This window comes from Lynx rufus, unplaced genomic scaffold (genome assembly GCF_022079265.1).
Source record: "Lynx rufus isolate CCGP_SWC_20201006 ecotype Redwood Valley unplaced genomic scaffold, mLynRuf1.p SCAF_4, whole genome shotgun sequence".
NCBI lineage: Eukaryota > Metazoa > Chordata > Mammalia > Carnivora > Felidae > Lynx > Lynx rufus.
Window position 1 is genome coordinate 19,698,180 of NW_025814856.1, and position 25,808 is coordinate 19,723,987.

General features: G+C 38.0%; 1 protein-coding gene across 6 annotated transcripts in view; it reads right to left on the reverse strand.

The window, feature by feature from the left end:
- DCAF1 (DDB1 and CUL4 associated factor 1) overlaps nt 1-25,808 on the reverse strand; it is an 83,334-nt gene that overhangs the window by 52,137 nt on the left and 5,389 nt on the right. For all 6 annotated transcript variants that reach the window (XR_006965391.1, XR_006965390.1, XR_006965389.1 and 3 more), the window contains exons 2-6: nt 20,512-20,629; nt 15,552-15,628; nt 13,356-13,429; nt 10,833-10,946; nt 163-300 (exon numbers count right to left, since the gene is read on the reverse strand). Coding sequence is in view for 3 of the 6 variants with exons in the window: in XM_047097654.1 (XP_046953610.1) it covers nt 163-300; nt 10,833-10,946; nt 13,356-13,429; nt 15,552-15,628; nt 20,512-20,621 (513 nt within the window). In the remaining 3 variants the exon portion in view is untranslated. The remainder of the gene's footprint in view (nt 1-162; nt 301-10,832; nt 10,947-13,355; nt 13,430-15,551; nt 15,629-20,511; nt 20,630-25,808) is intronic.

Below are 25,808 nucleotides of genomic sequence, written 5' to 3' on the forward strand. Positions count from 1 at the left end.
ACACAGAATCGGAAACAGGCTCCAGGCTCTGAGCCATCAGCCCAGAGCCCGACGCGGGGCTCGAACTCACGGACCGCGAGATCGCGACCTGGCTGAAGTCGGACGCTTAACCGACTGCGCCACCCAGGCGCCCCCAAAAAGTAATTCTAACATAGTCCTTACCAGCTGTGAATTCTCATCCCTATAGTTGGCAGCAATGTCTTGATTCTCCATAGCACCTCCTAACAGTCCAGTAGAATACGTCCTCAATGGCTGATCAGCCTCTCGGGCCCATTTGAAAAGATTCTCAACAATTCCCTCCTATAGTAAAGGAAATGAAATAGTACAATTCAGCAAAGACCATTTTCATAATTAAAGACATAAGCAAAGATTTTAGTCTTATGAAAGAATCTCTTAATAAGATATTTCAATGCTGCTCATAAATTTAAAAATGCAAGTAAAGTGTCTAAGTGGATTAAAGTATCTGTGCATCTGTGAAATAGATTCCTATCTAGCCACTGAAATTCAAGCTAAAGATCAATAATCACATAACAGTCTTACCTTAGATGTTTGAGACCCAAAATATTCCATGACCAAGTGGGAAGCACTAAAACTTCTATATTCTTTGAAGTTCACAATGCACAATTAACATTACTAATGAGAAGTTATCCATTAAAGTACTTAACACCACATATCCCAAACTCATTTTTCACTAGTTTTTATTATGAAATAGTACACATAAACATGCATACTCCAGGGGCAACTGAGTGGCTCAGTCAGTTAAGCACCTGACTTCAGCTCAGGTCATGATCTCATGGTTTGTGGGTTTGAGCCCCGCATCAGGCTCTGTGCTGATAGCTCAGAGCCTGAAGCCTGCTTTGGATTCTGTGTCTCCCTCTCTCTCTGCTCCTTCTCGACACACGCACTCTCTCTCTCTCAAAAAGAAATAAAACATTAAAAACAATTTTTTAATTAAAAAAACATGTATAGTCCAAAGAAAATGAAAATCACCCATGATCTACTTGATAGAGATCTTCCATGTGTTCCTCCTTATACCACCTGTGTCCTCTCTTCCCAAAAGGTACCCATGTTACTAAATTTTAACTATTTTCTCATTAAACTTGTTAAAGTTATATGCTTTGAACTGTATAAACCACATGATACTGCATTTTTCTGCAAGTTATTCACCATTATGTTCTTTACATTCACCTATATTATTACATGTAATTGTCACAAATAGCATTCAACATAAGACAGACTTTAGACACAATTACTTATTAACTTCTATCAACCTTACGTGATTAGGTAAGTATTTACTGAAAAGGAAACTGAGTCACAATAAGGTGAAGTAACATTAAGTGAAAGCTGGGGTCTGATCCCAGGCAGTTGACCTCCAGATGTTCTTCACCTCCATATTTTGCTGCTATTTTGTTGGCTTAAAAACCACAACTCTGTGAGTCTGAGCCCCACAGGAGGGCTCTGTGCTGACAGCTCAGAGTCTGGAGCCTGCTTCAGATTCTGTGTCTCCCTCTCTCTCTGCCCCTCCCCTACTCGTGCTCTCTCTCACTCTCAAAAATAAACATAAAAAAAATCTTTAAATAAAAAACTAAAAAAAAAAAAAACAGAAAAAAACCAACTATTTTTGTGCAAGCCTATCCATAGCTATCCACAGAGCAGACATCTAGGATCAGAACTACTAAATCAGGGGGCACCTGGGTGGCTGAGTCAGTTAAGCATCTGACTCCAGCTCAGGTCATGATCTCACAGTTCGTGAGTTCGAACACCAAGTGCTAACAGCACAGAACCTGCAGCCTGCTTCAGATTCTATGTCTTCCTCTCTCTCTGCCCCTCCCCTGCTTGCACTGTCTCTCTCTCTCTCTCTCTCTCAAAAGTAAATAAACATTAAAAAAAATAAATAAACTACTAAACAGGGGCGCCTGGGTGGCTCAGTTGGTTAAGTGTCCAACTTCGGCTCAGGTCATGATCTCACGGTCTGTGAGTTCGAGCCCCGCATCAGGCTATCTACTGTCAGCACAGAGGCGGTTTCGAATCCTCTATCCTCCTCTATCTCTGCCCCTCCCTCACATGCGCACACTCTCTCTTTCTCAAAAATAATTAAAAAACAAAAACAAAAAACTACTGCATCATGGATGTAGGATGTGTGCATGCTCAACTTTACCAGAGAATGCCAGGCTATTTTCCAAAGTGACTGCAACAATTCACATTTCCACCAACAGTGAATACTTTTTTTCTACATCTCTGTCAACACTTGACCACAGTCATACTTTTCACCTTCTGTAGTCTGGTGGGTATAAAAACAGCACTGCATATAATTTGAATTCATCATTATTAATGAGGTTCAGCATTTTTTCATTCCTGTTGACCATTTAGGCTTCCATTTCTGTGAAATACACAGCTTTTACAAGTGTTTTATGATAAACACAAGTTCATAATTTTTATGTAATCATACTCAACAGTATTTTCTTTTAAATTTTGTGCACTTTGGGGCACCTGGGTGGCTCAGTCGGTTAAGAGTCCGACTCTTGGTTTCGGCTCAGGTCATGATCTCACAGTGTGTGAGTTCGAGCCCCGCGTCGGGCTCTGTGCTGACAGCAGAGAGCCTGCTTGGGATTCTCTCTCTCTCTCCCTCTCTCTGCCCCTCCCCCACTCACTCTCTCTCTCTCTCAAAAATAAATAAATAAAACTTAAAAAAAAAATTAAAAAAAAATAATAAAAAAAAATAAATTTTGTGCACTTTGTATCTTAAATTCTTCCCTAAGGTCATGGAGTCATTATCCCATATATTTCTAAACATTTTAACCTCTTTTCAAAAAATTAACACTCTGAAAAACACATGCTGAGAAATTTTGTTTTAAAATATTGACATGAGGGCTTCCTGGGTGACTCAGTCAGTTGAGCTTCAACTTTGGCTCAGGTCATGATCCCACAGCTGGTGAGTTCAAGATCCATATCCAGCTCTGTGCTGACAGCTCAGAACCTGGAGACTGCTTCAGATTCTGTGTCTCCCTCTCTCTCTCTCTGCCCCTCCCCTGTTCATTTTCTCTCTCTCTCTCTCTCTCAAAAAAAAAATTAATGAAAACATTAAAAAACTTTTTCAAAAAAAATATACTGACATGAGAAGTGCCTAGGTGGCTCAGTCAGTTAAGTGTCTGACTCTTTGTTTCAGCTCAGATCATGGTATCACGGTTCTATCTTCAGCTGTGTCTAAACTTCACTCTAATTCATCTACTATGTTTTTAAATTCAATAACTGTAAACTTTATACATACTAGCTCTCTGTTTCCTTTCCCAAATGGCCATTTTTCTCCCATGGTCTTGGACTTTTGTTAAGAATTTAGATTCTTTTGGGGCGCCTGGGTGGCGCAGTCGGTTAAGCGTCCGACTTCAGCCAGGTCACGATCTCGCGGTCCGTGAGTTCGAGCCCCGCGTCGGGCTCTGGGCTGATGGCTCGGAGCCTGGAGCCTGTTTCCGATTCTGTGTCTCCCTCTCTCTCTGCCCCTCCCCCGTTCATGCTCTGTCTCTCTCTGTCCCAAAAAAATAAATAAACGTTGAAAAAAAAAAATTTAAAAAAGAATTTAGATTCTTTTTTTTTTTTACATATCCAATAATTTTGAACCTTTTAAACCATTCTTAAGTGTACAATTCAGTGTGATTAAGTACATTTACAATGTTGCATAACCATCACCACTATGTTTTTCCAAAACTTATTATCCCTAACAGAAACTCTGTACCCCCACTTTCAATAATAGATAGAACAACCAAACATAAGATCAGTAAGGAAACATAAGAGTTGAACACTATAAACCAATTACACCTAACAGACACACAGAGAATACTCCACCCAACAAGACCAGAATATACATTCTTCTCAAGTACACATGGATCATTTTCCAGGATAGACCATGTTAGGCAACAACAGGGTTAATAAATTAAGAAGAATAAACTCTTACAAAGAATTTTTTCCAATCACATTGAAATTAAATAAGAAATCAACAACCTAAGGAAAACTGGATAATTCATATGTGGAAATTAATACACTTTTAAATAACCCAGGGGTCAAAGAAGTCACAGGGAAATTAGAAATACCTTGAGATGAATGCATACCAAAATTTGTGGGAGGTGTCACAAGCATTGCTAAGAGGGAAATTCATGGCTGCAAACATACATACAATTAAAAAAAAAATGGATCTCAAATCCCTAATAACCTAACTGTACACTTTAAGGAACTAGAAAAAGAGCAAACAAAACCCAAAGGTAATAGAAGCAGATAATAAAGATTAGAGTGAAGATAAGTAAAACAGCAAATAGAAAAATACAGAAAATGAAACCAAAAGTTGTTTCTTTGAAAAGATCCAACAATATTGACAAATCTTGAACAAGACCCAAAGAAATTTAAAAAATAAAAATAAAAAAGACTCACATTACTCTCAAAACTGAAAGAGAGGAATGCCTGGGTGGCTCAGTCAGTTAGGCATCCAACTCTTAAGTTTCAGCTCAGGTCATGATCTCAAGGTTCAGGAGTTCAAGCCCCACATCAGGCTCTGTGCTGACAGTGTAGAGCCTGCTTAGGATTCTCTCTCTCCCTCTCTCTCTGCTCCTCCCACTCTGTTTCTCTCTCTTCCTCAAAATAAACAAACTTAAAAAACAAATAAAATTTAAAAATACAAACAAAAGTTCGTACCAATCTTACTACCAATCTTGCAGAAATTAAAAAAAACATAAAACACTATAAACAATTATATACCAACAAAATGAATAACTTAGGTAAAATGACAAAATGGACAAATTCCTAGATACACAATCTACCAAAACTGATTCATAAAGAAAAACTGATTAAGACCTAAGTAGTAAGGAGACTGAATCAGTCAACAAAAATCTCCCAAAATAGAAAAACTCAGGACCAGATGAATTCATTGGTGAATTGGACACTAAACATTTAAAGAATACCAATCTTTCTCAAACTCTTCCAAAAAATAAAGGAACACTTCAAACTCATTCCATGAGGCCAGCGTTATCCTGATGCCAAAGACACTATAAGAAAACTATAGAACAATATCCCTTATGAATACTGATACAAAAAAAACTCAATAAAATACCACAGCAGCACACTAAAAGGATTATACACCATGATCAATGAATGGATTTATCCAGGAATGCAAGTATAGTTCAACATACAAAAATCAATCTAGTACACCAAACTACACACAATAAAATGAGTATGAAATTACTGTGAATTAATGGAAAACTATCTGACCATCTCAACTGATACAAAAAGAATCTGCCAAAAATCAACACACTTTCATTAAAATACTTAATAAATTAGGAATAGAAGGAAACCTCCTTAATATCATAAAAGCCAGTTATGAAAAATCCACACACTCAACATTATACTCAACAATCAAAAAGACTAACAGACTTTCTCCCTAACATCAAGAACAAGACAGAGGCGCCTGAGTGGTTCAGCTGATTAAGCATCCGACTTTGGCTGAGGTCCATGGGTGTCCAGCTCTGTGCTGACAGCTCAGAGCCTGGAGCCTGCTTCAGATTCTGTCTCCCTCTCTCTCTGCCCTTCCCCTGCTCATGAGTGCACACATGCTCTCTCTCAAAAATAAGCACTAAAAACAATTTTAGAAAAAAAAGAACAAGACAAAGATGTCTGCTTTCACCACTTCTATTCAACATAGTAAGTTGTAGCCAGAACTGGACAAGAAAAAGAAATTAAAGGCATTTATGTTGGAAAAGAAGAAATAAAATTATCTCTATTCACAGATGACATGATATTTTATGTAGAAAACTTCTAAGATTCCACACACAATGTTAGAATAAATGAATTCAACAAAGTTACAGCATACAAAATCAGTTACATTTCTCTTTTTTTTTAATGTTTATTTTTGAGAGAGCATGAGCAGGGGAGGGGCAGAGAGAGAGGGAGACACAGAATCCAAAGCAGGCTCCAGGCTCTGAGCCGTCAGCACAAAGTCCAACATGGGGCTCGAATCCACAAGCCATGAGATCCCTGAGCCGAAGTCAGACACTCAACCAAATGAGCCACCCAGGTGCCCCATCAGTTGCATTTCTATACACTAGTAATGAAAAATCCAAAAAGAAAACACATCCAGTCATTTAAAAGGGACTTCTTAATATCTTTCAGATATCTGTTCTATTTGATTCTTCTCTTTATTTTTATTGTTAATTCCTAATCCTGAAAAATTATTTCCTGGTGTATTTTGTAATGTTTTTGTGAACTCACTTCACCTGGAAATTGCTGTTCTCTGAAATCCATTATAGCCTGGATTATGAGAGCTTCCCCCAAGAGTAATTTTACATTTGCTTTTGTCAGACACTCAAGGAATATGATTAGTTCAGGACAATTATTTTGTTAATTTCTTGACTTTGGGGTTCCTATTCATGTGGCAGAAATTTCAAACATACACCAAAATAAAGGTTGTGCCCAGGGTGTCTCAGAGATTTATCCACCCCTACCCCACACCCTCAGCCCCTGCCATCAGAGTGGAGTCACAGACTGAGAAACCAGTCATCTTCCATGGCAGTAGGCAGATACTTCTCTTTTGCACTGTTTCACTGAAGGTCCTTTGGGAGTACTGGTTTTACACAGGGGTCGAGGTCCCAGTTCCAACTGTTCAGCCAAGGTTTTATCTCCTGTCCTCAACTCCCACTTTGTTTTTACAGTTACCTCTGGTACCTAGGGATTTCTCTAAGAGTTTATTGCAATTTACCTGGAATCTGTGTGTGCATGCAATAGGAAAGTTTCCAAGTTATCCTGGATAGATCTGGGTCTCCTCCCTTCTTTCTTAAAACCATGTTTTTCCCTCTCAGCTTCTGAAAGGTCATATATTCATGGTTTTCTTCCTACCTCACAGGATGCTGTGACGATTAATACATGATGCAAAACAAATGCTTAGCACAGGGCTAGCACTTAATAAATGGTAGCCATCCACCTATTAAATGATCTCATGGACACTTTTTTCATAAAGCACCTATTAACATTTTAGAGGAATCTTAATGTTCCAGAATATAAAATCTGAGAAACACTCACTTACAGATTATACTTTCTGAGACCTCAGTCTCTCTGATTTTATCCCTCCCACCTCCAATAATTTAAGGACAACCTCAAAGAGAAAAACATCAAAACAATACTTAAAAAATAAGTCCCTAGAGGCACCTGGGTGGCTCAGTCCATTAATCATCCAACTTCAGCTCGGGTCTTGATCTAGTGGTCCATGGGTCCAAGCCCTGCATCAGGCTCTGTGCTAACAGCTCAGAGCCTGAAGCCTGCTTCGGATTCTGTGTCTCCCCTTCTCTCTCTGCCCCTCCCCTGCTTGCGTTGTCTCTCTCTCAAAAATAAACATTAAAAAAAATTTTTTAATAAAAATTTAAAAATTTTTTTTAAAAAGTCCCTAAAAGTCCTGACCTGACTTAACACTGACAAACTTAACCATAGGAAAAACCTAGTACAGGAACACCTTGGTAGCTCAGTGGGTTGAACATTCAACTCTTGATTTTGGCTCAGGTCATGATCCCAGGATCACAGTATCAGGCCCCACATTGGGCTCCACACTGAGCATGGAGCCTGTTTAAGATTCTCTTTCCCTCTCCCTCTGTCTCTCCCCTGCCTGCATGTGTACACGACCTCACATGCGCTCTCTCTTAAAAGAAAAGAAAAAACAGGGCGCCTGGGTGGCTCAGTCAGTTGAGCATCCAACTTCGGCTCAGGTCATGATCTTGCATTTCATGAGTTCGAGCCCCACATCGGGCTCTGTGCTGACAGCTCGAAGCCTGGAGCCTGCTTCGGATTCTGTGTCTCCCCCTCTCTCTGCCCCTACCCTGCTTGTGCTGTCTCTCTGTCTCTCAAAAAAATGAATAAATGTTAAAAAAAAAAAAAAAACCTATTACATAAATAATATTAAAGTGCTCAGTTCTGTAACACGCTTAATATAATGAAGAAAACTACAGTCAAATAATTGTAAATAAAATGTAAAGCTATTTCACTATCTCTGAAAGTACAAATAAGCAACTTTAAAAAAAAATAGTGGCTAAAATAGAATCAATTTAGTGAAATATCAGAATGTATCACACAAAGAGTAAATAATGTTCAAAAAACTTCTTTTTCATATACTTACTGTATGTACTGGGTTGCGATGTAAAAACATGTTACTACAGTTCACAAAGTTTAAGAAATACTGCTGTAAAGCAGAGCCTGAACCAGAGCTTTGTAAAACACCAGTAGCCCATCTTTCCAAAAATAATGATCTCTAACTCATTAATTTACAAGTTATAATTGTATTTTAAAGTAAAATATTGATTCACACCAAAAAATTTGCATAGGATACTTCTGAAGGATAAAGATCATCATGTAATCCAACATTAAGGCCTCACAATCTCAAAGAAGTTTGTAATCTGTGCTCTAGGACACTGGATTCAAAGCTATGTTATTTCCTATCTAACATATGATTTTGCTTTAATAATTCACTTCTCTCACCAGAAATGAGTTATTATGAAACAAATTTTATTACTCAAAAAAATCCCTCAGTGTTTCTGACATCCAAAGGGTATTTACTTCATTCTAAATATACAATGATGCAACTACAAAGAACCAGAGATGACTTTCCTACAATGACAACCAGGACACTTTTACAAAGCACAGTAAAATCATCTATAGTCTTCTACAAATCTTGCATATACAAATACACTGGTATAAATGCTTCATTTGTCATCTTGGTTTTCAAAAGAATACATATTAAGGGGCGGCTGGATGGCTCAGCTGGTTAAGTGCCCAACTCTTGCTTTCAGCTCAGGTCAATCTCATAGTTTGTGGGATCGAGCCCAAGCCCCACCCCCACCCCCACTCAGGCTCTGTGCTTACAGCTCGGAGACTGCTTGGGATTCTCTCTCTCCCTCTTCCTCTCTGCCCCTCCCCTGGTCACACACATGCTCTCTCTCTCAAAATAAATAAACATTTAATAAAAAATGCATATTAAAATATTTCTGACAAGTATATAGATGTTTTTGGTCTCCCACAATCATAACTAATTGGAGATTTTTAAAACTTGTCTGTATACAATGTGCAAATTACAACATTAATTACAATGCTATTCTCTAAGATACCTTACATGATACAATTGCGTAACAATTTCCTTAAAAGTTAAATGATGGGGAACTTGAGTGGCTCAGTCAGTTAAGTGTCCAACTCTTGATCTGGCTCAGGTCATGATCTCACCATTTGTGAATTCAAGCCCCATGTCAGAGTTGTCAGCACAGAGCCTACTTGGGATTCTCTCTCCCTCTCTCTGCCCCTCCCCGCTTGCACACACACTCTCTCGCTCAAAAAAAGAAAAATAAACTTTTAAAAAAGTTAAATGAAAATCTATTTCCAGACCTTTCATTTGGTTTCTACATTTAACTACACTAAGACCTCCAGATTATTTCAGAACATTAAATATTAATATCTTTGAGAAAAAGAAAATTATGTGACATACCCAATTCACACTGCAAATTCTTTTTTTTTTTTTTTTTTTTTCAACGTTTATTTATTTTTGGGACAGAGAGAGACAGAGCATGAACGGGGGAGGGGCAGAGAGAGAGGGAGACACAGAATCGGAAACAGGCTCCAGGCTCTGAGCCATCAGCCCAGAGCCCGACGCGGGGCTCGAACTCACGGACCGCGCGATCGTGACCTGGCTGAAGTCGGACGCTTAACCGACTGCGCCACCCGGGCGCCCCTCACACTGCAAATTCTTAATGCTGAGAACAAAATATCTGTATTACTTCTAAAAATAGAGCAACAAATTTTTGACATTTGAAGTATATACACACACTCACTATCACAGTCACTATCAAATTACCACTTTCTGGTCTTCATAGTACTTATCCTTATTTGAAATTATCAGTTTATTTGTATGTGCCCTCCCAAATACATTATGTGAAATCTTCCATCTTGCTGACAAAAGTATTATCAACACCCACCATAAGACACAGCACAAAACAGATCTTCAAATATTAACGAAATATTAAATACTACCCCCCAAAAATTAAAAAAAATAAATAAATAACACAAGAATAGAATGGGTTTCCTCAAAGTAGAAAAGTCCTTCCTCACTAAGGAAGACAACTCATGAAGAATAAGAGTTTGGATAATATCATAAATCCATTCTAAAAACATACAATCTTAACCAGGGCGCCTGGATGGCTCAGTCAGTTAAGCATCTGGCTTCGGCTCAGGTCATGATGTCACGGTTCATGGGTTCAAGCCCCACGTCAGGCTCTGCTGACAGCTCAGAGTCCGGAGACTGTTACAGATTCTGTGTCTCCCTCTCCCTCTGCCCCTCCCGGACTTGTGTTCTATCTCTCTCAAAATAAACATTAAAAAAAAATTTTTGGGGGCGCCTGGGTGGCTCAGTCGGTTAAGCGTCCGACTTCGGCTCAGGTCATGATCTCACGGTCCATAAGTTCGAGCCCCGCGTCGGGCTCTGTGCTGACAGCTCAGAACCTGGAGCCTGCTTCAGATTCTGTGTCCCCCTCTCTCTCTGACCCTCCCCCATTCATGCTCTGTCTCTCTCTGTCTCAAAAATAAATAAACATAAAAAAAAAATTTTTTTTTAATTTTTTTTAACATACAGTCTTAAGACTTAAGATATACTATAGCACCTAAGCAGTAAGTACTCATGAAAACAATTACTCTTATATTTTTATTGATTTCTTATATTTCTATAACATTATTGTTATAAAAATGTGTAACAATTATCTTAACAAAGACAAATCAAACAGATCAACATTCAATTTAAAAATAAAATGACTTTTCTTTTCAGTAAGTACCTTTTCTTGAAAGACAACAGCAGTTTCTAGCCCTGGCATGATGTCCAATAGAAGTCTGCAAGCTGCAGTGTTCAAAGGGGGCTCTCGGCTTGTCATCACATATGCATTCACCAGCTGTAAAAAAACAGAGGAATACTTTTCATCTGAAATTCAACCCAGGCAAATTAATGAAGTCTAATAAACTCAATACATTCCCATCATTTCCCTAAGAGGTACTTAAGAAGATTATACCTAACAATTACTAATTAAACCCTTAATTATTATAACCCACTGAGCCATGATGGGATCATATATTTCTTCTGCAGCTTTAATGTCAAATCCTCCCAAAAGAACAAATCAGCAACCACAGAAATTAAAGCTCAAAGAATATCAAGAAGGGGGGCCTGGGTGGCTCAGTCAGTCAGTTAAGCATCTGACTCCTGATTTCAAATCAGGTCATGATCTCATGGTCCTGAGATGGAGGCCATGTCAGGCTCCAAGCTGGGTATGGAGCCTGCTTAAGATTCTCTCTCTCTCCCTCACCCTCTGCCACTCCCCCACTTGGGCACATGCATTCTCTCTCAAAAAAGAGTATCCAGAAGAAATCACTCCCTATTCTTTTTTTAACCCCTATTCTTACATACACTTTTTCAGAAGGATAAAGCAGGGCAAGACAACCAACCCCCTCCAGATTCTTGACAATAGTTAATGAAAAACTTGAATTTTGTACTTCTACTATAAATACATTTAATATTATATACAAATTATAAACATATATAAATGCATTAATAAAACTTCCTTCTAGTACTCAAATATTATTGAATCTCTACTACTAAGTGGCACTGTATTCTGTGCTGGGTATACAACAGTGAATAAGATGTAGTGCCACCATCAAAGGGTTCATAATCCAACAGAAGTGACAGTTGGAAAAACAAATATCATGAGTATACGATGCTACAGAAGTCTGTAGGAGGTCACACAACCCCTGCAGAGGAATCAGAGAAAGGCTTAGAGGGGGAAGGATTTCAAGCTAGAACGTAAAGGACAAGTAGGAGTAGCTAAGGAAGAGTGGGGAGGAGAGGCGAGACAAAGGGCAAGAATTTAAAATTAAAAGAACAAAAGCCAGAGAGATTGGGTTTATAAACTGAGGAATTTAAAATTCATCTTGAGGCCAATGGGAAACCACTAATAGATTATAAGTAAGAGGATGCCATGATCACTTTTTGCATTTTAGAAAAATTTCTGGGCTATAAAGTGAAGAATAGGTTGGAAGAGAACAAGACAAGATGAGAAATCAGTTAAGAGGTTATTACAATCACCAAGAGAGAGATGGTAGTGGCTAAACTAAGGTCTGGCAACAAGGACATAAAGAAATGGAGGGATTTATGAAGTTAAATGAAAAGGAATGATAAGACCTGTAAGTTTAACTGAATAAGAGAACTTGGAAAAATAAAGTTGTCTAGCTGGCTAGACAAGGACATCATTACTGAGCTAGAGAACAAGAGAAACAGACTATACAGCACACAATTAGACAGGTGGAATTCAAGGTTCCTGTGGGGAATATCCAAGTGGGGATATCTAGAGGACAGCTCAACATTTCTAGAGAAGCAGAGAAGAGACACTGGTGATCAAGAAATAAATTGGAGTTAATACAATACAGAGAATAATAGTTAATACAGTACAGATAATAATAATAGTACTTACTGAGCCCTCATGTACCAAGTTCTGTGCTAAGCACTTTTTTTTTTTTTTTTTTTTTTAGCATATGTGCTGCCGAAGCGAGCACGGCACTTTTCATGACTCATTTCATTCAAAGGTTACAAAAATATTTTAAAGGGAAGATCATCCCTATTTTATAGATTAGGAAAATAAAGCTTGGAGAAAATGAAGTTTGGAGAGGCTTAAGTTGCCTCAAGATCAAACTGCCAGTGAACAGTGAAGTTCCATTTAAACCCAAAACATGGACCCCAAAGCCCATGCTCTCAAGGATCATGCAATTTGGCCTCCAAAAACAAACCTAACAGCTACAACTTACTGAATAATTACTATCTCAGGCCCTGTGAATGCTATATATATATTCCCCCCACCTCATTTATTTCTCAACGGCCCTGAGTTAGAGAAGGTAGCTTTGTCTCCCTCCACATGCCCAATGCACACACCACAGTGTCAGTGCAGAATCATGCCTCATACATACATCACTCTGAGTTTTCTATTCAGAAATTCAAGAAAACGTCTATATTCCCAAACTCAAAATCATCTTGCCCTAGGATGAGTACAGATGCCTTGGGAGTCCTTGCCATATTCAAACAATGAAAATACACACCAAAGAGAAAACACCTTGGCCACGACAGGACTTTGGTAAGAAAGAAATCCATGACGACTCTTAGCTTGTTGAACCAATACCAAACAAACAAACAAACAAAATCTACCCACACTATTCCCAACTTTGTCAAGACCTCAAGAGAAAACAAACTATTTACAAACAATAAAGGTATAGCATCCACTGATGATAATCTCTGGAGAAAAGTAAAGAAGCAAACCTACTGCATTCATGAAATCATCATTCTTGAAGAGTATTCTCAGCAAGTGGCCCAGCATACACTCTGGATCAGCTCGACCTACCAAAAGAAGAGGGGAGGAACAAACAAAGGAATGAGTAAGTCATCCCAGTCAAGCAACTCAGACCTCTGGAAAGGCACCTGGGTTATTACAAGTACCATTAAAATGCCAGCAAAAATAAACAGAAACAAAGAAAAACTTTTTTGATGAATCAGATTTCATAAGAAACATTCTCTAAAATTAAAAGTGACAATATAAAAACTTGAGACACTGCTCTCTAACTTTCCCATCTCCCAGCACATTGCCTACACAGCCATGCCAAACTAAATAAATGTGCAGTAGACCCAGACCAGCATTACTAAGAGTACACAAGGTCTAAAAAAGAATCATAAAGGAGCCTAAGAGAAAGAAAACCCCTGATTTCCCAGCCAGATTTAGGTAGGAAGCACTTCTTTTGATGGGTGGCCTGGAGGAGATAAGACTCCAAATCTAATCTCTTTTTCAACTATATACCCAAAGTAGCAGAAATGCATCCTCAAACCTGTAATGATATTCCAAGTTGTGGGGGCAGGCACAGAAAGGGAATCCCACTAAGTAATACCAACTCTAAAGATATGATAAGTTTGGCCATCTTAACTTCTCAGCTCCTGGGGAAAGAAAGGCCAGGAACCTAGAATCTACTCAATACAGGTAAAAGAATTAATGATTGGTAGAATTATTGGTTTTTAAAACAGATACCATCTATTTTAATTTTCCTTTAAGATCATTAGAGTGGCAAATTTAGTCAAACTCAAAATACAATTTAGGATAAAGAGAAGATGTGAGCCACTGCTATGAAGTTTCTACCAAGCTATAATCAGTATTCCAAGGTAAACCACAAAAAGAAAAGTTACAGAATGGTATCATAAAAACTAGATGAAGACCTCAGATTACCTTTCTCTCTTAATAAATGACAAAACTGACATCCTCACTTTTATTAATAGAAATTATACCTAATAACATAAGAGGTAGGGAGGAAAAAACTGCCTTTAAAATTTTCTCCTGAAAAGTGTATCAATCATCATTCTGTCTCTCCCTTCTTCATACCATTTCATCCTTTCCAAGGCCTTTCCAAGGTCACTAAGCATGATCATCCCTCTTTTAATTCTTTTCATAACCCCATAAGTTAACTTAGCTTCTTCTCTCACATTCACATTTATACTTATGCTCTGATTGCCTCACTGAAGGTAAGAGTTAAATGGGTGAATAGTCCTCCAAAGTCACAAGTGAGGATGTCTAGGACAAGAGCAACAGGTAACATCACATAAATAACTAGACACTCAATTTGAAATGCCTAGCTTACTTATATTTGAGAACAAAAGTCTAGGAAATAGAAATAAACCCTGTACCATTCAGGTATATATACAATGTTCTTATTTTTATAAGTCCCACTCATTCTCATCTCTCTCCACACATACAGTATCTCTTTTTTCCACAAAGGACTGCTTCTCACTTCACACAGAGAAAGTTTGATTTAAGCTTTCCCACTGGTACTCTTAGAGAAGACATAAAATGGCAAAGTCTCAAGTCTCATATAGTTCTGTATCATACCAAATTCTATGCCAAAGCAGACTGGATTGTCATGGTTCTAATTAGCCCAAAATAAAACCAAATTAACATGAAATGGCATACTTCAGCTGCTGAGATACTAAAGCAGACATCAAGAACTCTATTTATTATTCAAGGTTCCAAGTATCCGTTTCATAACTAAAAGGAAGGCACTTAATGTATTCAACTACATTTCCTCATAGTAAAATGGTAATTATCCCTTTTATTCCTTCAAAGAATCCAAGTTCGTAACTGTTTCAAACTTGTTTGAAAAATTAAAGCACAGAGAATAATCTCTTCTGTGTTAAGAGTCAGAAAGGGAGAACATTTTCCTCTAAGTAATCCTATCAATGGAGTCAATAAGGTACACCTACATAATTTAGCTCCTTAGTTATCCTCTATTTGATATGTAAATATTACAAAAATTTCAGTTTTTCTAGAAACTTATTTTTCCTTACTACCTCACCTTGAGCAATATTTTAACAATTAGATGGTCTTAAAACTTAGCATGAAAGATGCTATTTCAATTTTCCTATTAAGCTATCTTCTTTTGCAAGAAAATTAGAACCAGGCTTAAGAGAACACAGGTCTCACCAGGATGTCGGTCATCAAATGGGTCTGGATCCCCCTTACGATATTCTTCAGTTTCTTTTTCAATCAATTCAGACATCCTAGCACAAAGGGAAGACAGGGTCAACTCTAGACAAGCATACAAAAAAAAAAAAAAAAAAATGTACCACCACCTACTATAGTCAATTCAACAAAGTGTAAAATAAAAGTAAAAAGTGAGAAAAAAGATATTTTCCTAATGAACACAGAGATCTAAATAAAACAATGTCCACTCCCAAATTCATTCTTCTCTCCACTTGCCTGTCTCAAAAAATTGGACTACCATCCCCTCAAGGAGCCAAAAACCTAGGAGTCATCGTTAAAACCTTCCCTTTCTCCTCACTCCCACAACAATTCTTTTTGGCACTACCTACACAGGTATCTCCTGACTTCATTTTTTTTTTTTAAGTTTTGTTTATTTTGAGACAGAAAGAGTGCAAAAAGGGGAGGGGCAGAGAGGATCCCAAGTAAGTTCCACGCTGTCAGCATGGAGCCTGACACAGAGCTCAAACTCAAGAACCATGAGATCATGACCTGAGCCAAAATCAAGAGTCAGGCACTTAACCAACTGAGCCACCCAGCGACCCTCAATCATTTCTTTAAATCTTGACCATTCCTATCCCTGCCCAGAACACCATCATCAAATGCTTGAACCACCTGCAACAGCCTTTTCTCCAAACTTCTTGCTTCAATGTTTGGCAATTCATTCTCCAACTTCCAGCAACTTACCACAATAACCTCAATTAAATCCAAGTATGACCATGGCTTATACTAACACAGCCTCTGTTGGCATCTCTGACTTCTACTCTCCATTCCAGTTTAATAAGCTTCAGTCATATGGTCTTCTCTGCTCTTCAGAGAGTTCACAATTGTTTCAGGGCCCTAAGTGCTTTTACTTCAGCCTGTGACATTTTCCCCCCACCCCCACTCCTAAGCTCCCACCCATATCCCAAGCAATCACTCATCTGCTTTCTATCATCACAGATTAGTTTTGCCTGTACTAGAATTTAATATAAATGGAATTGTTTACACTATTTTTATGACTGGCTTCTTTAGCTCAGCATATTTTGAGTGATCCACGTTATTTGTTACATGTATCAATAGTCTTTTTTTATTCATGCCTTCTTTTTGAAATAAGAAAAATCACATTTTGAATACCCTAAGACTGATATTTTAACCTACTGTAACAACAATCAAATACAAGGTTTTCACACTCTCCAGTATCTGTCATGCTCTGTCCTAACTCAAACTCTCCTATATGCTTTATGTCTACAAAACCATACTTCCTAGTCTTAAAAGTTAAGCAACCTACAAAAACTCTTGCCCTTTCTGGTATATTTTTCCCCAGTAAGTCTCGAAAGTATTTCTACTTTTTCTACCCTTCCCTTTAAACTCTGAGAATTATCTTTGCCACAAAGGGGTGTGACATAAAATGTTTAGAATTACATACCATAAGATCTACTAGTATCTTCAGCTGAAACTAAGCAATACAGCACAGAAATTAAAAACATGGATTCTGGAGCCAGATGGCTAAGGTTCAAATCATACCTCTTCCACTGTGTGTGACTTTGATCAAGTTATTTAACCTTTCTGTGCCTCATCCGTAAGATGAGGGGAATAGTCCCTACCTTAGAGAGTTTCCTTGAGGTTTAAGGTAATATATGTACTCTGCTTTGAACAAACCTTGCATGTGAGAGCTAGTTAAGTGTGGTTACAATGAAAACTGAGAATCGAAAAAAAACAAACAGAAAAACAATTTAAGGTAGATTTGACTGGGATAGGGCAGGAAGGAGTCTTATGGAGGTAGCACTCAAGTTCTTTAATGTGATATAGATGATAGTTTTGCAAGTAAAGAATCCATCAAGCAGAGTACTGTACAGTACATGTCTCAATAGTATGAAAAAACAAACCGTAGAACTTGGGTAACGCTCACATAGCTTGGCCCAATTCCAGTCTCTTTTCACAGAATCAAGTCAAAGATTTGACTACAATAAATAAAAAAACATAAATAGTAAATAGAAAGTCTAAGATAAAAAAACATATTTTTCTTAGGAAAACTGCCAAAAAAGTAGTGAAAGTTGTGGCAAATAAAAGAATAGGCAAGCCTGAAATTCATTTGCTGTTCATGGAATATACCAAAACACCCAAAACATGCAGTCAGTTGAGGTGGGGGTAAAGAAGAGACCACAGACATGTGAAAGAACTTCAGGAAATATCCAGTGAACTACCACACCCACAATTTGGATGACGGGAATTGCCCATTTCAAAAATACTGGACTTTTAACACATCCTACTAGCTCTTAAACCTGTCTAACGTTGAATATCCTTAAAGATCTTGCTCCATGTAACTTTATTTTCCACTCCTACCTTATATTCGCCCTTCACTATGGTAGAGGGCCCTTTCCTCACTGCCACAAAAACATGCCCCACACCTTTTGGGATGAGCACTGGTTGTTGTATGGAAACCAATTTGACAATAAACTTCATATATTGGAAAAATAAATAAATAAATAAAAATTTAAAAAAAAAAATGCCCCAGTTCATTCTCCCCTCGATGCTTTAGTCACATTTTTCACTTTTCCTAGAAAACCTTCTTTCTCTGCTTCTCATCAAGCTATATCCACCATCTTTCAATTCCCTATTCCAAAAAACCTTTACCACAGGAATTAGGAGTTAAAACCCAAAATTCTAAGCTTAGGTCTCCACTGTCTGGCTGTCTTTTGCAAGTAGCTCCAAAGAAGGGTGCCATTTAACAATGCAGCTCTCATTGATACTTTTAGTGACAAATGAGGAAACTGAGGTTCAGGGAAGTATCTGATAGTTGCAACACACAAAAGGTCCTCAAATATTTGCTGAGTGAATAAAAGAAACTGACTCATTAACATTCTTTCCATACTCATAACCATTGCAATATTAAGGAACCATACTGCCCAATTTAACACCTCATTAGATATTAATTTGTACTACTACTCATTGTTTTGTATCTGCTAGTTGCCCCCCAGATGGTGATCTCCTTGAAGACAGAGCCCCTCTAGGCTTTGCACTACTGAATATCACAGCACAGTGACTAAGTGGAGGGTCAAATATGATCATGAATGTGAAATATTCTTCAAAATAAAACATTGAGTATCTTTGGTATATGTACTCAATAAATACTTTTTCCAATTAGGTGAAACTACCACTAACATTGTTATCCCTATTTATGACTCTCTTCATTTAGTTACAGCAATAGTTCATATTTTAACTGCACAATACTTAGACTCTTTAATTCACTGTGGCTGCATTTCAAGTATCTTGTGATCAGTAGTTCTTAATCTCCAATGCCTCTACAAATTAAAATCCACTTTCCACCCGTCAGCAATAATCCTGTTCCTAAAAAAAAAAATAAACTGCACTTTTCACATGTTCCCCATGTATCAACAGCAACAAAGCATTTATCCCTATTTAAACTTTCAAAAGATCATAGTTCTCTTTATTCCTGTAGAATACATCATTGCATAAACAAAAGGCTTTTTTCTCTGCTGTATCAAAGATTAGATGTTAAAGATCCCCATGTTCCAGTGACCTCCTCTTTAGAAAAACCATGGGCATCCCTCTCCAGCCTTTATTTTTCATTCTCCTATTTAATACAATCATTTAGTAAAATTATGTCCCACATAGTTACTATGTACCAGGCATGTACATGTCATTGTCCAAGAAGACACCAATAAAAAAGGTGTAGTACCTGTCTTTAAAAAACTTACAATTTAGTAAAGTGACACATGAAAAAAAAAAAAAAAGAATTATAGTACAATGTGATTAGAGTTAAAATGAGGGGAATTATACCACATTTTATGTATGTGTGTATATGTGCATATACACACATACATATACATATATATGAACGACAGAAGTATTAAAAAAGAAAAAAAGGAGTGCCCAAACTTACCTGGGAATGTCAAAGTCAGAGAAGGTTTTACAGACATGATTCTCAAAACTGATTCTTTGTCAGGCAGACAGACATACCAAAGAAAGGCATTTCAGGCCAAAGGAACACAGACATTAGAAAATACCGTACTATTCCTTACTGAAAGAGACTAATACTATGAGGCAGAAAAGGGAAGCGGGGGCCAAATCATAAATGGCTTCCTAGACTACTCTACAAAGTTTATATTTTATTCTGTAGGAAAAATGGAGTCAGAGAAGAATTACAATCAAAGACATAAAAATCAGATTTGTGTTTAGAAAGAGGACTCTTTCAGCCAATAGAAGGATGTATTGGAGGAGGGTAAACTGGATATGGAGAGAAAATTCACACTGCCTAAGAGGCCAATCAAGACATGATCAGTATCTAATGAATAAAGTGGTAAGGGGGAATAGGGAAGAAGAAAAAGCAGAAATCCTGCTTGGGGGCTAAATTGTACTAGAGAGGAATACACTGGGGAGATGGTTTTCAGGTTTTTAGTTTGAAACTATGTACACCAAGCAGGGAGTACAAAGGGAGTGAAAGAAGGAGGAGGCAGGATGAATATGATAAGCTCTATTGTAGACATGGTATGTTTCAGGTGTCTGCAAATAGCCAGGTAAAGATGGGTATACCAAGCAGCTGAGAAAAGGGTCTGAAATTTTTAAAAAGAAGAGTCTGAAGCAGAAATAGACATTTTAAACTGAACCTAGGAATAATGTTTTAAATCATGGACAGGAACGAAACTAGGTAGAATATTCAGGGTGAAGAGAAAAGAGAACCACTAACAAAACCCTAGGATTGAAACACAGACAAGAGAAGAACCTAAAGAAAGAGATTAAGAACTAACAGCCTCAAAGGAAAAGTAAGAAATGTAAGAGCTTCAAGAAGTAGTGAGATAAAGATGGATTTAGAATTCACATTCAAGATAAAAATGTTCCCCTAGTCTCCAATTTTTCCCTTTTTTTAAATGAATTTTTAAAAATTTATAATTGTTTATACCTGGTAAGGATAGGTACCATGTCCTGCCCACTGCCATGTTCCTTTTCCCACTGCTCCAGCAGGGTAGTGAGCTCAGCTTTGGAGTCCACATGCACCGCTACTGTAGTCATGGCTTGGCCTAAGGAATCAAAAATATAAGTAAATAACACATGAACACAGGCAAATAAACTGGACATACTTCCTACAGTGATAAAGGGGGAGAAAAGGCATGAGCAAGCAACAAAAACTTAACTCTGAGACCCCCCCTCAGATAATTTCATTTGTGGTACAGTGGGAAACCCAGCACTGGGAGCCAGAATACTCTTCAAGTCCTCTCACCCCCTCCCAACTTCGGTTTGCTTAACTGTCAAATGAGACAAACTGGATGAAAACTGTGATTCTTACCTTTCTAGGATCAGGAACCCCTTTTGAGAATCAGACAAAAAGCTGGGATCCCTTTCTCTCCTCAAAAATGCATATGTCTACATACCACACATAGAAAAATCCCTTGACTTAGATCTCTGAGGACCAAAATTCTGAAGCTACATATTTTGAGAGAGAACGAGAGATAGAGCATGTGTGCACAAGCAGGGGAAGATCACACAAACACACACACACACACACACAGAGAGAGAGAGAGAGAGAGAGAGAGAGAGAGAGAGAGAGAGAGAGAATATCCCAAGCAAACTCCATACTATCAGCACAGAGCCCAATGCAGGGCTCAATCTCATGAACCATGAGATCATGACCTGAGCTGAAATCAAGAGTCAGACACTTAACCGACTAAGCCACCCACCCAGGGTCCCTGAAGCTTTTTTTTTTTTTTAATAGAAAATGTAGCAAAAACCACTCCCCAAAATATTTTGCTCTCGTAAATCTTTGGGGGAAAGTTCTATGAAAGATAAACAATATATTCGTGTCAATTCTTAACAAAAGGACAAGAACTAAAGTGGATCATTACCAACATGAAAGTTGAGGAGCATTATAAACCCATTTATCCTTCAGGCTTCCTAACCTCTCTCACAGCTGATTTCCTAGGAAGAGCATGAGAGGATGGAAAGAAGCAGAGAAGTTGCTAGGTTGAGTGGTCAGTCCACGGATACAGAGGGACAGGGAGCTGAGACAAGCTTTGAAGGAGATGCCATGAGACATCCACATGAGGAAGAGAAGTTTATTTATAAGGGGCTCCAAAAGGGATAAATGAGACTCAAAGGTTTAGATGGCTTACAGACCAACTTCTTTGCCAAAGTAGTCTTAAGATCAAAATGTCAGACTTTCCCTGCAAAATTTGTTTTCACAGAAATAGCAACCACTCCATAAAAACACTTTAACACTGGGGTGCCTGGGTGGCTCAGTCGGTTAACGGCCGACTTCGGCTCCGGTCATGATCTCACGGTCAGTGAGTTCAAGCCCCGCGTCGGGCTCTGTGCTGACAGCTCGGAGCCTGGAGCCTGTTTCAGATTCTGTGTCTCCCTCTCTCTGACCCTCCCCTGTTCATGCTCTCTCTGTCTCAAAAATAAATAAACGTTAAAAAAAAAAAAAATTAAAAAAAAAAAAACAACACTTTAACACTAGAAAGGGATTACTATCTGATCTAGAATTATTAACTCTTCTAAAGATATCTACCATAAGACCAAAGGAAATACATGTGAAAAATACCACCAAATGTCTAGAATGTAAATATTTGTGGAGCACCTGGCTTGCTCAGTCAGAGGAGCATGCGCATCTTGATTTCAGGGTCATGAGTTCAAGCCCCACATTGGGTGCAGAGATTACTTAAATAAATTAAAAAAAAAAACTTTAAAAATAAAATGAAATGTAAATATTCGTGTTTTAATAAAGTAGAGGCACTTCTAACAGTACATTGTGATTCATGTCACCAAAGGAGACTATTTCCAAATAAAAATTTTTTAAAGTCTTCTTTTCTGGAGAGAAGAATCACATTTTTATTGTTTTAACTTTTTTATTTTTTCTTGAGAGAGAGCGTGAACAGATGAGGGGCAGAGGAAGGGAGAGAGAGAATCCCAAGCAGGCTCCAGGCTGTGAGCACAGAGCCCAAAACGGGACTTGATCTCACAAACCATGAGATCATGACCTGAGTTCAAGTCAGAAGCTTAACTGCCTGAGCCACCCAGGAAGCCCCAAGAATCCACATTTTTAGCCTCTCTAGCCAGAGTCACAAAAAAGGAAATACTGCAGGTGTGACTAATACAGACCTCTGATTTTAACTTGAGAAAACCCAGGTTGTATTTTTCAGTCACCATGGACTATGCATTTTTTAAAATAACTGTATTTGGAATGATTTTAGATTTATAAAAAAATTGCAAAGGTAGTAGAGAGAATTCAAATATACCCCTCATCCAGTTCAGTTTCCCCTAATGCACCATAATAGTTTATAGCAGCACAATATCAAAATTAAGAAACCCAACATTGAGGGGCATGTGTGTGGTTCAACTGGTTAAGCATCAGGGACTCTCAGTTCTATGCATTGGCATATATATCTTAATGCCAGTAGCACAGTGTTTTAATCACTGTAGCTTTGTAGTAAGTTTTGAAATAAGTGTGAGGGGCACCTGGTGGTTCAGCTGGTTGAGCATCTGACTCTTGATTTCAGCTCAGGTCATGATCCCAGGTTGTGGTATTAAGCCCCACTTTGGGCTCCACACTAAGCATGGCGACTGCTTAAGATTCTCTCTCTTCCTCTCCCTGGTTCGTGCTGGAAGGAAGGAAGGAAGGAAGGAAGGAAGGAAAAGAAAGAAAAGAAAGAGAAAGAAAGAAAGAAAGAAAGAAAGAAAGAAAGAAAGAAAGAAAGACCCAACATTGATACTTTATCATTAAATAAACTCAACTTAATTCAGATTTCACCAGGTTTTCCATCCATGTCCTTTTTCTGTTCCAAGATCTCATCCAGGATACCATGTGGCACTTAGTTGTCGTGTCTCCCTAGTGTACTCTGGTCTACAAGAGTTTTTGAGTTGTTTCTTGTTTTTTCAGGACCTTCACAATCTTGAGGAATACTAGCACTAGGAGTTGGGGGGGGGCACAATAATTTAAGCCAAGTTTTTTAGACAGTAAAATTTTATGATGAAGATCTAGAAACTGGGCAAAGCAGTAACATCAAAATTAATCTCTTAAGACACATCCCAAAAGTGTTAAGAAAAAGATGGCTTTCCTGGTGAACTCTAATAAACATTCAAAGAAAATTAACATCAATCCTCAAATCCTTTCACAACATAGAAGAGAAAGGACACTTGCTAATCTATTCCATGAAGCCAGCATTACCCTTATGCCAAAACCATATGAAGCCATCACAAGAAAACTACAAATATCTTTCATCAATACAGATGCAAAAACCCTCAACAAAATACTAGCAAGCTGAACACAGCAACACGTTAACAGAATTATAGATCACGACCACGTGGGATTTATCCTAGGAATGCAAAAGTGGTTCAACATACAAAAATCAATGTAATATATTAATAGGATGAAGAAAAAGAAAGCATGCTTATCTGATTAACGGAGAAAAAACATCTGATAAAATCCATTACCCTTTTGTGAAAAAAGAAAAAGTAAACAAACTCAAACTGGGAACAGAAAAGAACTTCCTCAACATGGTAAAGGGTATTTAAAAAACCCACAGAAGGGCACCTGGGTGGCTCAGTCAGTTAAGCATTCGACTCTTGATTTCAGCTCAGGTCATGATCTCATGGTTCATGAGTTTGAACTCCATGTCTGGCTCTGCGTGGACAGGGATTCTTGAGATTCTCACGGTCTCTCCCTCTCTTTCTCTGCCCCTCCCCCACTCACACTCTCCCTCAAAATAAATAAACTTAAAAAAAAAAAAACCCACAGGTAACATTACACTCAACAGTGAGAATGAAAGCTTTCTCCCTAAAAATCACAAAAAAAGACAAGGATGCCTGCTTTCACACTTATATTAAACACTGTACTGGAGTTCTAGCCAGAGCAGTTAAACAAGAAAAAGAAAGAAAAAGCATCCAAGTTGGAAAAGAAGTAAAACTATCCTTACTCACAGGTAACATAATCTATATATAGAAAATCCTAGAGAATTCACAAAAAAAAACGCTAATTAACAAATTTTAGGAAAGTTACAGAGTACAAGATCAACACAAAGAATCAGTTGTACTGCTACATCCCAGCAACAAACAATCCAAATATGAAATTTAGAAAATAATTTTGGGGCGCCTAGGTTGACTCAGCTGAGCATCTGACACTTCATTTCAGTCATTTCAGTCAGGTCATGATCCCAGAGTCATGGAATCAAGCCAAATTCCCTCTTGGGGCACCTGGGTGGCTCAGTGAGTTAAGCATCTGATTTCAGCTCAGGTCATGATCTTGTGACTCATGAGTTACAGCCCCACATCGGGCTCTCTGCTGTTAGCATGGAGCCCGCTTTGGGATCCTCTGTCCCACTCTCTCTGCCCTCCCCCACTTGCTTTCTTTCTCTCAAAAATGAATAAACATTTTTTAAGTTTCATTTATAATAGTACCAAAAATAACAAAATATTAAGGAGTAAGTTTAACTCCAAAAAGCACAAGATTTATACACTGAAAACTACAACATATTGCTGGAATAAATTAGAGAAGACTTAAATACATGAAAAGACACCTTATGTTCACGTTATTAGAAGATTTAATACTGTTAAGAAAGCAATACTCTCCGAAATGGTCAATAGTGCAATCCACATCAAAATCTTAATGACATTTTTTTGCAAAAATGGAAACACTGATAACTAAAACTATCTTTAAAAGAACAAAATTGGAGGATTCACGATTCAGATTTCATTTACTTATTGTAATCTGAGAGAGAGAGCGAGAGCGAGAGCGAGAGCGAGAGAATCCTAAGCAGGCTCCATGCTCAGCACAGAGCCCAATGAAGGGCTCGATCCCACAACCCTGGGATCATGACCTGAGCCGAAATCAAGAATCAGATGCTGAACCAACTGAGCCACCCAGACACCCCCCACACTTATTTCAAAACTTACTACAAAGCTACAGTGATCAAAATAGTGTGGTACTGGCATTAAGATAGACATATACACCAATGCAACAGAACCAAGAGTCCAGAAATAAAAATTCACATTTATAATCAACTAATTTTCAACAAGTATGCCAGACCATTCAATAGGGAAAGAATTTATTGAAAGACCAATAGATCATTATTAAAAAGACTAATGGTGCTGAAACAACTGGATATCCACATACAAAAGAATGAGGCTGAGGCCTTGACTCATACCACATACAATAATTAACTCAAAATGGATCAAAGACTTAAATGTGGAAACTTAAACTATAAA